Source organism: Stegostoma tigrinum, chromosome 17 (assembly GCF_030684315.1).
Source record: "Stegostoma tigrinum isolate sSteTig4 chromosome 17, sSteTig4.hap1, whole genome shotgun sequence".
Lineage (NCBI taxonomy): Eukaryota > Metazoa > Chordata > Chondrichthyes > Orectolobiformes > Stegostomatidae > Stegostoma > Stegostoma tigrinum.
This window is the reverse complement of record NC_081370.1, coordinates 64,315,553-64,329,837: the sequence shown is the minus strand read 5'-3', so window position 1 is coordinate 64,329,837 and position 14,285 is coordinate 64,315,553. Positions and strand designations below refer to the sequence as shown.

The following is a 14,285-nucleotide window of genomic DNA, read 5'->3' as shown; positions in this document are numbered from 1 at the left end:
AACTTATTATAAATGGTCTTAATACAAAACACCATTCTGACTTGGCTAATGACGATTCAGTTTCAGCTGCTCCTGAATTGAGCTGATGTTTAGTGGAATCTTTGACAGAAAATCCTGCTTAGAGCTGACTGCTACAGAATTTAAACTGTGGATTTCAGTTTGCCAACTGCAACATAAACTAGATTTGTACAAAATGCAAATTCAGACTTGTTTACTCAACAACTGCATGTACTCAGTCCTAGCAAGTTTCCAGTGGTGTGATTTTAAGGCATTTCAGTTTGTTTTAGTGAATTCAACAGAATTGGAGAACTTCAAATATATTTGAACAAATTGTAATTCTTAACTTGCTTTGCGCAAGATAAAATTCCTTTTGAGGTATGCATATACAAGTAAAAAGAAGTCAAAATACGGATTTGTCAATGTGGTTTAGAATTATTTTCTTAAAACACTACGTTGAACCTCACCAGAAATATGTTCAATGAGGAAAATGATATTATGTAAGAGTGACAAATGTTGAGATCAATTCACCAGGTGAGAATGTGGCACAAAACCGTAGGGATATGCAAAAGTATGAGATGTTGCAATACAGCTTTAGAACAAAGAAAATTACAGCACAGGAACAGGCCCTTCGGCCCTCCAAGGCTGCGCCAATCCAGATCCTCTATGTAAACCATTTCGCCTATTTTCCAAGAATTTGTGTCCCTCTGCTCCCTGCACATTCATCTGTCTGTCTAGGTGCATCTTAAATGACGCTATTGTGCCTGCCTCTACCACCTCCGCTGGCAATACGTTCCAAGCACTCACCACCCTCTGCGTAAAGAACTTTCCACGCATATCTCCCTTAAACTTTTCCCCTCTCGCCTTGAAACCGTGACCCCTAGTAATTGAGTCCCCCAGTCTGGGGGGAAAAAAACTTCTTGCTGTTCACCCTGTCTATACCTCTCATGATTTTGTAGATCTCAATCAGGATCACCTGACCCCCCAAACTCCATCTTTCTAATGAAAATAATCCTAATCTACTCAACCACTCTTCATAGCTATCGCCCTCCATACCAGGCAACATCCTGGTGAACCTCCTCTGCACCCTCTCCAAAGCATCCACATCCCATTGGTAATGTGACGACCAGAACTGTACACAGTATTCCAAATGTGGTCGACCCAAAGTCTTATACGACTGTAATATGACCTGCCAACTCTTGTGCTCATACCCAATCCGATGGATGAAAGCGTGACGTATGCCTGCTTGACCACTCTAGAGATGAGAGCTTTGGCAGAACAAATTGCCTTTCCTCATATTGATATTTCCAATGTTATTTCTTGATTACAGTGAGATATTGTACTTATTTGCTTTTGCTTTCATTTAAATGTTTGGAGAAATTGTCATAAAGTAATTTAATCATCAGTAATGTGCAAAATCAAACAAATGTTAATCTTGTTTTTCTGTTGAAGGTCATTGTAAAAAGCATATTCTAAAAAACCAGTGATAATGGGAACTGCAGATGCTGGAGAATCCAAGATAATAAAATGTGAAGCTGGATGAACACAGCAGGCCCAGCAGCATCTCAGGAGCACAAAAGCTGACGTTTCGGGCCTAGACCCTCCATCTGATGAAGGGTCTAGGCCTGAAACGTCAGCTTTTGAGCTCCTGAGATGCTGCTGGGCCTGCTGTGTTCATCCAGCCTCACATTTCATTGTCTTCCAAAAAACCACCATGTATTTACACTGTCATATAAACATCTTCTTTCGTGATATTCAGGTGCAGAAACAGGAAGTTGCAATGGAAGTTCTACACCAGGATCTAGACCAGGCAAATGATGAGCTAGAGCGGCTTAATTCAATCCACTTGGAGGAGCGAGCCCGCCTGATAGATGATTTACAAAGCTGTGAAAGAGAGATTGACCTGCTTAAAGAGACAATTGCAGAGAAGGCACACAAATTGACTGACCTTTCTAAGACTGTGGCGGAATATTCAGAGCACAGTAAAATACTGAAAGAGCAAAATAAATGTAAGGAGCAGGAGGTTGAAGAGCTTAAGGCAGCCTTAGAAAAGGTTGAAATGGAGATCATGCTACTAAAGAAAACTCAAACTGTTGATGAACAGACCATGAAAGCCAGCATTTCTGCACTTGTGGATCAACTTTCTCAGATGGAGTCTGAGCTCAGCAATGCTAGGAGTGACAACGAAACAAAGGGGAAAGAAATTGCATCCTTATTGAAACAGATTGGAGAAAATAATAACACAATTCAAGGTCTACATTCGGAATTACAGAAGCAGAAAATATCAAATAAAGCTCATCTTGTGGATTGTAGTGCTCAGATATCCTTTCTTGAAAATAAGATCATCATAGCCACTCAACAGCTTCAAGAAACAAATGCTGCAAACCAAGAAGAAATTGAAAGTCTCAAGGTTCAGTTGATTGAAAGCAACTTGACAAGAGCAAGACTTGACAGTTCTCTCCGGGAGAAGGAGGAAAAAGAACAATGTTTGGAGAATGAGCTGAAAACTTTGAAGAATCAATGTAACAATCTGATCGCTGATACGGTTGGAAAAGAGGAGGAGTTGACAAAGTTGTCCAAGAAATTTGCTGAACATAAAGAAGAAGCTGAAATCAGGCTGCAGGAGAAGTTGGAGCATGTTGCCTCTTTGGAGAGCAGGCTTCAAGCTATTCAAGAAACCAATTCTCAATTTGTCCAAGAAATACAAGCTAAAGAAGCTGAAAGGCAAGATTTGAAAAGGCAGGTAGATGAGATGACCAAATTATTCACTGACTCACAAAGACAAACACAAAAACTTAATGAAACAAATGTGCAGCTGCAGGCAACAGTGAAGGAGCAAGTTCAAAGCCTTTCAGAGCAAGCCAAACTTCTATCTGAATCAAATGAAAGAGTTGCTCATACTTTGGAGATCCAGCTCAATTTAGAGCATCAATTAAAAGAACTGAACGTTAAAAATGAAAATCTCAAGGAAATTGTCAATAGTAAAGAAGATGAGCTTTTAAAGAAAAATGATGTTGTCAAGCAGTTAGAAAAAGGAATCGCTTCCAAAGAAGAGCACATTTCACTGTACATAAGTACAGTTTCTGAGCTTCAAAAACATAAAGAATCTGTCGTCCCAAAACTAGAACTTCTGAAAACATTGGAACAGAAGGAACTAACACTGGAAAAGCAATTACGTGAAAAAATAAACGAGTGTAACTTGCTAAAAGATCAAATTCTAGAGAATCAGAAAAGCACTGAGCAGGTTCGAGGGCAACTGCAGTCCTTGACAGTCCAGCTTGGGGAACTTCGTCTTTTGCATGCTGAAAAGGAGGATTTATTAAACAGTAAAATTACTGAATGTATCTCACTCCAAAACCAGCTCCGTGAAAGACAGGAAACATTGATGCGACTACAAGATCAAATTCAGGATTCCAATATTGAACTTGGGGTCAAAGATGTAGCTTTAAAACAAAAGCTATCTGAGTGCAGTGATCTGCAGAAAACATTGAGTCAACAACAGCTTACTGCTAAAAGCTTAGAGAGTCAAATACATGCATTGACTGAAGAAAGGGAAAATCTCAGGCAACTGTTCGAAAGCAGAGAATCGCTCCTAAGTAATAAGTCCAACGAATGTCATGCACTACAAGAACAGCTTGATCAGAAAGCGGATACAATTGTATTCTTGCAAAAGCAAATGGAAACACTGACTGTTGACAAAAAATGTCTTCAGAGTGAAAATGAAGAGCTGCAAATATCTTTAAGTAAGTGGACTGCTGAGCAAAGTCAACTGCTGGAAAAAATAAATGACTGTGAGTCTGTGGCTGCCCTTGCACAGGATCAGGCAAAAATTCTTGTCACTGAAAATCAGAAACTTAAAGAGCACCTTGAAAATGTGAATTCTACACTATGCAGTAAAACAGATGAGGTTACAGCCCTTCAATCCTTGCTGTCACAAAAGGTGGAAATGATAACCTCGATGAATGAAAATGACTGTACCTGCGATGTTAGTAATGGGAAGTTTACATTGAATCTTGAAGGGAAACAGATTGCACCAAATCAGCAGACAATATTGCTGCAACAGGAGCAAGGTGAGGTGTTGCAGGAGGACAGTCAGATGAGTCAGTATGTGCAGATAATTTCGCATTTACAAGCTCGGGTGCAAATTATCACATCTGAAACTGCTCAGCTTAAACAGACTTTGCAAGAGAAAGAGACAGCTCTTCAACAGAAGGCTTACTTAGATGGAGAGCTTCAGAAAATGACAGCAGAACATGAGGCATTAAAATTGCAATCTGTGGAAAATACTGGAATCATTTTGAAACTTCAGAACCAAATCCGGGACATGACTTCTAAAACAAATGAGTTAAAATGCAACATTGAAGAAAGAGACAAGCTGCTGGCCTGTAAAGTCGAAGAGTGTGTCAAAATCAAAGCAACATTCTCTGAAACAGAGGATACAGTTTCACAATTTCGAGAGCAACTGGCAGCTGTCAGTGCTGAAGCTGAACTGCTGAGAATGACTATTCAAGAAAAGGAGATGATAGTGCAACAGATCAAGGAAAGTACCACAATTTGCAATGAAGCATTAATGTTAAAAATACAAACAAAGGAAACTGAGTATACAGAACTTAATGAAAAATTTAATAATCTTGAACATTTATTTTCACAATGTAATAATCAAATGAACCAACAGAAATCAGAAATAAGTCAATTGAAACAGGATCTTGTACAAAAGGAAGCTTCAATTTTAGAGGAAAGAAAACTTGTCAGAAAATGGCAAGATCGAGCAAGTGAGTGTGATTTTCTGAAATTGGAATTCACTGAGAGTACCAAAAAGGTTTCTCGACTCCAGAGTGAAGTGCAGTACCTGATGTCTGAGTCGAAGCGACTTGAGGAGTTACTGCAGGAGAAAGAAACTGCCTTTAGCCACCTGCAAGAAAGGTATGCTGCGCAGACTGAACAGTTTGAGGAATTCTCTGAAATGCTTCATGTGAAGGAGCAAGAAATTACAGAACTTCAGGCAGCACTTTGTGCAAAGGATGCCAGTATTCAAGTCATAGAAAGTAATGCAAATGCTTTTATGATTGAAGTTAAGTCACTAAAAGAGGAATTGCAAAAGAGTCAGGTATCACTAACTAACTGCAAGGATGTTTTACAGCAAAAAGTTGAAACATTTGCTATCAGTCAGAGGAACATGGAGAGTCAAATTGTAACTCTAGAAGCACAAAAAATCCAATATAAAGAAGCTGCAGAACATCTTGACATGATTAACCAGGATTTAAAACAGAATGAACTAATCCTTCAGAAGAAATATTTGGATCAGACACATCACATTGAGAAACTTGACTCAAAGCTAAAGGCGTTAAGTGAAAAATCTGCTCAAGACTATCAAGATAAAACAGCACTAGTTGAACATCTTTATCAGCAGTGTGATCAACTTAAAAAGGAAAATTCACAATTGGATCACCAGATTGAAATGATGAAGATTGAAAAGGAACAAGTGAGTGCTTCATATCAGCAGAAAGTGAATGAATTACAGGTGCTTGAAGAAAAGCTTGCAACAATGTGTGATATCAAGGAGAAACTTGATGTTACACAGCGCATGAAAGATGAAAATGAATCTCTTCAAAATCAGGTCAGTGTTAAATCAGAGCAAATAACAAAACTGAAAGTGGAAATTAAAAAATTAGAACAAAATCTGACCGAATCAGAAAGGAAATCATTCGAATTTGGTAGGGAAACTGAGAAAAATAATCTGCTAACAGAGAAATTGAACAATTTAGCGAATCAGTTAGAATTGAAAGATGTTAAAATAGACAGCTTGCAAAAGGCACTAGATAATTTGCAAGAGAAACTTGGTGAACAGTCATCTGTAATAAAAACCAGTTCAAATCGTCTGAAAGAGCAGGAAGTGTTGGCATCAAACTTCAGTCAACAAATTATTGAGAAACAATCCAAACTGGATGAATTGTCAGCTTTTGTTTTAAGTACTGAATCTGCTGTTGTTGAGTTAAAGCAAATTCTGTCTGAGAAAGAAAAAGAAATTGAAAACTTGCAAAGTAGAATTTCAGAAAGTGAAAAACAAAGTTCAGAAATTACAGGAAGCTTGGGCAATAAATTAAAATCTTTTGAAGAAGAAAAGCTCTCACTTTGTAATGAGCTCAAGCAAACCAAGTTAAGTCATCGTTTAGAACTAGAAGCTTTACAACGACAAGTAGCTGATCTCCAAGAGATACAACCACAAGCTATACTAAGAGAAAAACAACCTTTTTTAGATGAGAGTGTCCAACAAAATAATTCAACAAAAGAGCAGACCAGTACTTTGGAGGATACAGTCAAGGAAGAGGCTCAGCATTTTGATTCCTTGCAAAAGAAGGAACAAGCAGCACACTTACTGACTTTGCAAGTGAACCAACACCAAGAGATGGTAATTTCTCTCAGCCAGCAGCTGAGAGAAAAAGAAGCTACAACCATGCAGCTTACAGAATCTATATCAAAGGAAATGGTTAAAGCAGCAGAAGAGAAAACACATTTGGCTGGTCAAATACAAGAGCTTAAAGTTCAGCACCATGTTTCTAATGAAAAGGTAGAAAAGCTTACAGATGAACTGGCCAAATATAAGAAACAACTAGAAGAACAAGAAATTATTTTGAATACAAAAGAAATCCAATACGAAGACATTGTTGCCAAAAATGAACAGCTACTTTCACAAACAGAAGTGCTTACAAAGGAACGGGACATACTCAAAAAGAAATTTCAAGCTGCACTAATAACTAGAAGGGATCTGATGAAGAAAGTTCAAGAGTTACAGAAAGGAGCCATTGCTGAAAAAGAGAAAGATCAGCAAATCACAGAAATGCAGCATAATTACAGAATGCTTGAAAGTCAGACACAAGAGTTGACCTCAGAAATGACAATTAGTCAGAAACAAATTAAACAGCTTGAGTCACATCTTGAAGCCCTCAAACAACAGTTGGTAGAAAAGGACAGCGATATAAATATTCTTAGTGAGACGCTTTCCAAAAAAGAAACTGATATAGAACAGTTGGAAAGAAAGTTCAGTAAATATGAAATGGAAAAAGAAGCCATGTCTGCTGAATTCCTTCAAATTATCCAAAAGAAAGATTCCTCAATTGCCCGACTCCAGGCTGTTTTAAAAGACAGAGAAATAGCATTTGAAGATGAACGCATTCAACTTAATTCAGATCTTGAGAAAATGAAAATTTCTTTACCGAAACAAACAGAGTGTTCCAGCATTGAATCATCTGGTAGGAATGTCAATCCTGGAAATGGTAATATTGATTTCATTGAGCCACTAAATGTGCTTAAACAAGAAAAGGAACATTTACAAAAGAAACTTCAGGCAGCTCTTTTGGCTCGAAAAGAAGCTATCAAAAAGGTTCATGAAGAGGATAAAAACCATAAAGAGCAGTTGTCCCTACAGAAGGAAGAATATAATCTCATTTCAGAAATGTATTCTGTGCAAACCAAAGAATTCGAAAATGTGAAAGAAGAATTAGCTGCACTCCTCCAAACACATCAAACAAAGCTAATGGAATTTGAGTGTAATAGAGAACTAACAGGGACTCTGCAAAAGCAGTTGCAGTCTGTCACTGTTATGCTTAATGACAAAGAACGGGCATTGGAACAGCTTAAAGCTCAACTTGAGGAGCAGGAAAGCAAAATGCTTGCTGCCTTAAGTCAGCAAGATGAAGTTCAGATCCTTGAAAAGAAATTAACAAGCATGGTTTCCTCATTAGCAGTTAAGGATACTGATTTGAAAAACCTTCAACGTGAGAACAACCAACTTCAACAAGAGTTAGGAAGAGCACAAGCTAAGATTATTGAATCATCTGAAGAAACTCAAATGGTAAAGCATTCTCTAACCAGTCTCAAGCATCAGTATCAAGAGGAAAAGGAGCGTCAGGCTGCAGAGAATAACTGGCTTCAAAATGAGTTGCGTTCAATACAAGCTGAAGCTGAAAGCCTCAAAATTGCCCTGGAGGGAGCGCTGAAAGATAAAGAAAATTGCTGTCAAACTCTAGAAAATTCAGCTAAAGATTTGACTTGTCTCAAAACTCAGCTATTGAATTTACATAGAGAGAAAGATAAGATTCAAGCACAGCTTAATATTTTCCAGGGGGAGAATGCAGAAGTCAAATCAATATTGCAGCAAGCTTCCCAGTCTCAAAAAGCAGATGAAGAGAAGCTGCATACACAAATACTGCCTGTGCAGTCAGAGCGAGCAAAGATGTATGAGAGGTTACAAGAACAGGATAACGCTGAAGAGACATTGGAATGTACATTGTCTGCGAAAGAGAAGCCCGTGGAAGAACTGGGATTACAAGTTCAAAAGCAATTATTTTATGAAACAGAAAAGGAAAGAGGAAAGATTTCTACCACTGAAGTTCAACGGAAGGCAGTAGGCAATCCTGAAGAGTGCACGTCTAAAGAGCTGATTCAAAGAAAGCTACAAGCTGCACTAATATCCCGGAAAGAGGCCTTGAAAGAAAATAAAACTCTTAAGCATAATATTAATGCTTTAACATCAGAAAAAGAAGTTCTTATTTCCAAGATTTCTACCCTTGAAAGAAGCTTAGTTGAGATAAAGAAACAGCTGGAGTCTTTACAGCAAGTTATTTCAGCACATCATGAAGAAAAGACGATGCTTCTTTCTGAAGTAGATGAAATATTTGCAGTAAAACAGAACTTAAATGTTGCAAATGAAAGTCTAAAGCGTACACTAGAAACAATAACAGAAGAGAAGCAAGACCTTTCTCACCAGCTGGATTCATTGAAAAATTCTCAGGCAACTGAGCTGTCAGAGTTGAAAGCAAAACATGATGAATTAAAGCATGAATATGAATCCCTTTTGCAGTCCTATGAAAACATTGGAAATGAAATGTATAAAATGAGACAGATAGTTGAAACAACCAGAAAGGAAAAGCAAGAGATTGTTTACAACTTCCGCGAAGTTGAGGCTAAGAGGCAACGTATTGAGAAACAGCTTGAGGAGGTGAGTGATCAGAATGAAAAAACTAAGGACAAAATGAGAAAACTTGCAAAATCCAAGCAACAGAGAGTTCAAGAACTTGAAGATGAAATTGAAAGAATCAGCACTGAGTTGCAAGCTATTTCTGCAAATCAGAGTCACACAAATGAATTGTCTGTTCAATGCAATCAACTCAGAGAGGAGAACAAATTGCTAAAGCAAACCTATGAGAAACTTAAGTCTGAATTTAATAAAACTCAGAAGGAAAATGAGCATTTACTGAAGGAACTTAATACATCCACATCTATCTTTGATGAGCTACAGGCCAAAGAATCATTTCATCAGTCGAAAGGATCCAAAATTGATAATAAATCCCAAATAAATGAGCCGTTATCTCCAGGCAAGCAAATTTTGGAGTCCGAGGATGGAACATTTCAACGTGCGAAGCAAACAAGACCACTATTGACTGAGAAACTTCAACAATTGAAGTTGTCTCACAAGGAGGAGAGCCAAGAAGAAGAAGGTACAGTTACAGAACTTCAACAAATAGTGAAAGCCTGTCAGGATGAGATTGTGAACTTAAATGAAAAAGTAAAAATTTTAGAAGATGATAAATCCCTTCTCCAAGAAGAACTTGAAAATATTCAAGAAATGTCTGACAAGGTCAAAAATGAAAAAGAGCATCTGGAAGCAGAGTTACTTAAAAATGCAGGCAAACTTGATCAATTAACAGATGCACTGAAGACACTTCATGTACAAAATAATTCACTTTCCAATGAATTGGATAGCTTCAGACAAGAGAAATGCCAGTTGGTCAATGCAAAGGAAGCCCAGGAAACAGAACTGGCAAAAGTATTTGAGGAGAAGCTCCGTTCTGCTCGGAGCGATAAAGCCAGATCCAGTGGTGAAACCAAACAACTGCAGGAACTATTAAAAGAGAAACAACAGGAAATAAATCAGTTACAGAAGGACTGCATCAAATACCAGGAGCTCATTTTGGACTTAGAACGATCAATCAAAGCATCTGACTCTGCTTGTGAAGAAATGCAAAATAGACTAGAGTGTGCAACTACAAAAGTCTTCAAATCTGAAGAGCAAGTCAGAATTGTTCAAGAAGAACTTGCTTCTAATAAAGTTTTGCTCCTCAATTCCAAAAGTGAAGCCGATGGTGTTCATGCACAGTGTTTAGAGTTAATGAAAAAACTACAAAAACAAGAGGAGAAAGCGAAAGCCCAAATTACTGAAAAAGAGAAGAAACTCCTTCTGATTTTGGATCAACAGAAAACAATTCATCAAAAAGAAATAGTCAGTTATCAGGACAAACTGGATTTGATGGAGCGTGATAAAGATAGGGTGGTTGCCGAACTCTTGGAAGTACAGGCTGAACAAAATGGCCGTGACCTGCTCATTAAAAAGCTTCAGGATGAGTTGAATAGTAATTTGGCAAATTTGGCAGCATTTGCAAAATGTATGTCCTCTCTTCAAGATGACAGAGATAGAATTATTGAAGAAAGCAAGGAATGGGAATCTCGATTCAAAGATACTATCCAAAATAAAGAACATCAAGTGCAAGCAAAGGAAGAAATGTTACAGAAACTTAATGAACAAATCAAGCTAAAATCTTTTGATCTTCAAGAGCTGCAACACAGATCTTTAAAGTTGGAGCAGACAATAAATGAACTTACTCTGAGCAGCAAAAACGCAGAGGTGAAACACCAGAATGAATTAGAAAATATGACAGAGCTTATTTGCAAACACTCTGAGAAGCTTGAAGAGATGGAGAGATTGTTAAAAGAGAAAGAAGCAACTTTGAGCAAATTATTGCAAGAAAATAATGACTTAAGCACACAGCTTTCTGATATGAGCCATTCAGTGACCAAGTTGAAAATAACTGAGCAAATGCTAGAAAAAAATTTGGCAGAGAAACAATCTGAAAGTCATCAGCTTCTTTCTGAAAATGAAAAATTAAATGCTGACCTAGAGAAGCAAAATGCTATTTCCCAACAGCTGAAGCTAATGCTAAACAATAAAGATATGGAGATTTCAAAACTTATTTCATCAAAAGAAGGTGAAATATCAGAGTATGTAGCAGAATTACAGGAACAATATAGAACACAAATGGAGGTCTATAAGCATAAGTTGAAGGTTTTCCAGCATGATAGCCATAAAGCAGCCAATGAAATCAAAGAATTGCAGGTGCAGATTGATAAAAACAGAAAAGACAAAGACAAAGCTATCGCCAAAACGGATGCATTTACAAAATCCATGGCTTCTCTTCAAGATGATAGAGACCGTATCTTAACTGAATATACGCAACTTGAACAACGCCACCTTGATATGCTAAGTCAGAAGGATGGTTTAATTCAGGACAGTGCGACTGAAAACAACAAACTTAAACAAGAAATCAGAAATTTGCTGAACCAAATGGATGACCTTAATTCTGAAAATGCAATGCTTAGAGCACAATTGATACAGTACAGGGAGGAACTTAACCAGGTCTTGTGCTTAAAAGATAATCAGTTGAAGGAGCTACTTCAAAAGCAACTGCAGCAAATTAAGAATCTTGAGACAGATAAAAACAACTTTGAAGAACAATGGAAAGAAGCACAGAAATCCCTTGAAAAATGCAATGAAAGCATAAGATCCTTACAAGTAGAAAACAAGCAACTTATGGGACAAATGATGGAACTCAAGACTGTCCCTTTGCGCACACAAGATAAATCAGAAGCAAATGAACTAAAAAAAGACTTTGACTTTAAAACAACAATTGTAGAGGAACATGAAAATAAACTCTTTGAAGTTGAGAGCCTGACCAAGTCAGAAACTGTGTTTAAAATCTCTGAGAAAGCTGTTGAAATAGTTCAGGAAGGAACTCAAGAAGAACTAGTTGGATCATCAAATGATTTGGTGAGTAATGGAGAACGCTGGGATAATATACATGAGAATAAGGAGCTGACTTCTCAGACAGAATTTTCTGAGAAATCAGTGATGCCTCTGAGTGAGAGAGACAGCGAACGATTAGAGGAATCCAGCAACTCCAAATCAAGCACCCAGATGAACACAAGGTAGAACACCATTGAGTTCACTGTTTTGTGCAAATTCGAGCCCTATTTTAGATTTGACCATTACGTTTTTGCAAAGTGAAATGCATTTTGAATTGGAGCCCTGCAATGACATAAAGTAATGGGGCTGCTTTACAGCAAATGGGTTTAGTAGAGGACTGTTGCAAGATGCTTCAATTAAAATATGTAATATTACCAGCCAAAAAAATGCTTTGTGCCAGGACTTGGTATATAGTGAGCAAAATTTATGCATCAATGGATGAGATCAGTACACATGCTATAACAATGTTTTACATTCATGCTCACATAAAAGTTAAGAATTGGTTTACTTGTTTTGCAGTTAAAAATGACTGTTTGCCTTAAAGACCAGAATTTATGTCAGAACTCCTCGGAAATAATATGGCTGAGAAATAAAATTGAAGAATTGGAAAAACTACATCAAGCAAAGTTACAAGAACACACTGAACAAGACGTTTCCTCCTTTCAGAATGAGTTGGCTGAACTAAGGTTTATCTTGATTATTTGTTTTAAATTTCAGTTTGAATAAGGAAGTTGCATTCGCGTAATGCCACAGAACACCCCAAAGTACCTTGCAACCAATGAATTACCGTAAATGTGTAGTTTGTGCATGCTACTGCAACAGTCAACTTGCATGAAGAGAGGCCCCACCAGTAGCAAATGAGTAAACAGCCTTTTTTAATGTTGTTTGTTTTGTGCAAAATATTGACCAGAGTCCATGCAATTCATATTTACTTAGTACCCTGAGACCTTTCTCATCCACTTGAGAAGCAGATGGATTGTTAGCGTAAGGGCTTATTCAGAGAACAGAACCACCAACAAAATTGCTGTCATTTTGCCCTGCACAGGAATGTCAGTCTGGACCCCATAACTTGCTCTTAGTCAATTTCTGAATCACAAGTGAGCTTGCTTCTTGCAAGCTTAACAACTGCTTTTAAAAGTTTTATGTTGGCAAGGGGAAATTTGCTGTGCAGGTCTGGTTAATTTAGGTTAATTTTTGAATTATAATGCTATTTATTACCATAAATCAACTTATGGAGAGATGAAACAGAAATTGCCAGAGAAATATAGCAGGTCTGGCAGCATCTGTGGAGAGGGAAATAGCAAGAGTGTTTCGAGTCCAATGACCCTCCTTCAAGACACTCACTTCGTTTTGTGGTACGGAGAGGTGATTTTTCTCTTCAGTTTAATTTTGGGACTAAACAGACTAATTGGTTTGTATCTCATCTTACAGAAACTGGTTTGTATTTGAGTGGTACTTTTTTTCCCCCAAAGCCAGCACTGATTGAATAATGGCTTTGTCCTACTCAGATTTGCATGGAATCAATTAAAGAACAAAGAAAAATACAGCACAGGTACAGGCCCTTCGGCTTGCCAAGCCTGTGCCAATCCAGATCCTCTGTCTGAAGCTGTCACCTATTTTCCAAGGATCTGTATTCCTCTGCTCCCTGCCCATTCATGTATCTGTCTAGATACATCTTACATGATTCTATCATGCCCGCCTCTACCACTTCCGCTGGCAACGGGTTCCAGGCACCCATGACCCTCTGCGTAAAGAACTTTCCATGCATATCTCCCTTAAACTTTTTCTCCCTCTCACCTTGAAATTGTGATCCCTAGTAATTGAGTCCCCCACTCTGGGAAAAATAGCTTCTTGCTATCCACTCTACCTATACCTCTCATGTTTTTGAGGACCTCAGTCAGGTCCCCCCCTCAACCTCCACCCTACTAATGTAAATATTCCTAATCTACTCAACCTCTTCAGAACTAGTACCCTTATTACTTGATATGCAAGGTCTCACGACTTATTTTCAAAATTCAAGATAAAATGACACATTATTGTTTTCCCTTTTAGATCAGAGAAGTCCTTAGTGCTTTCAGAGTCTACTGCTACAAAAGAACAATATCTCTTAAAAGTGGTTGACCGTGATAGACAAATTACTGATCTGAGAAAATTGAACCAGGAAGCGTGGAATCATGAACTGGCAAATAGTGTGCAGCAGACGAAGGTAACTTTTTAAATACACTTCTGTATTTGTTGTTATTTGATTCACTTTAAGCTTCCCCAATGAAGGTTTCTGTAATAGGGTTATACAGCATAGAAACAGATCCTTCAGTCCAACTCGTCCATGCTGACCAAGTTTACTCCTGCGTTTGACCCATGTCCTTCTAAACTTTTCCTATTCATGCACCTGTACAAAAGCATCAAGGTACTTCAGCTTCAGGACTGCTTG

At 37.9% G+C, this 14,285-nt stretch overlaps 1 protein-coding gene across 3 annotated transcripts in view; it reads left to right on the top strand.

Moving 5' to 3' along the window:
* The window catches only part of LOC125459525 (golgin subfamily B member 1-like), a 114,649-nt gene that overhangs the window by 49,461 nt on the left and 50,903 nt on the right, over window positions 1–14,285 (top strand). For all 3 annotated transcript variants that reach the window (XM_059652216.1, XM_059652215.1, XM_059652217.1), the window contains 3 exons: window positions 1,757–11,878; window positions 12,374–12,540; window positions 13,907–14,060. In XM_059652216.1, the coding sequence (XP_059508199.1) occupies window positions 1,757–11,878; window positions 12,374–12,540; window positions 13,907–14,060 (10,443 nt within the window). The remainder of the gene's footprint in view (window positions 1–1,756; window positions 11,879–12,373; window positions 12,541–13,906; window positions 14,061–14,285) is intronic.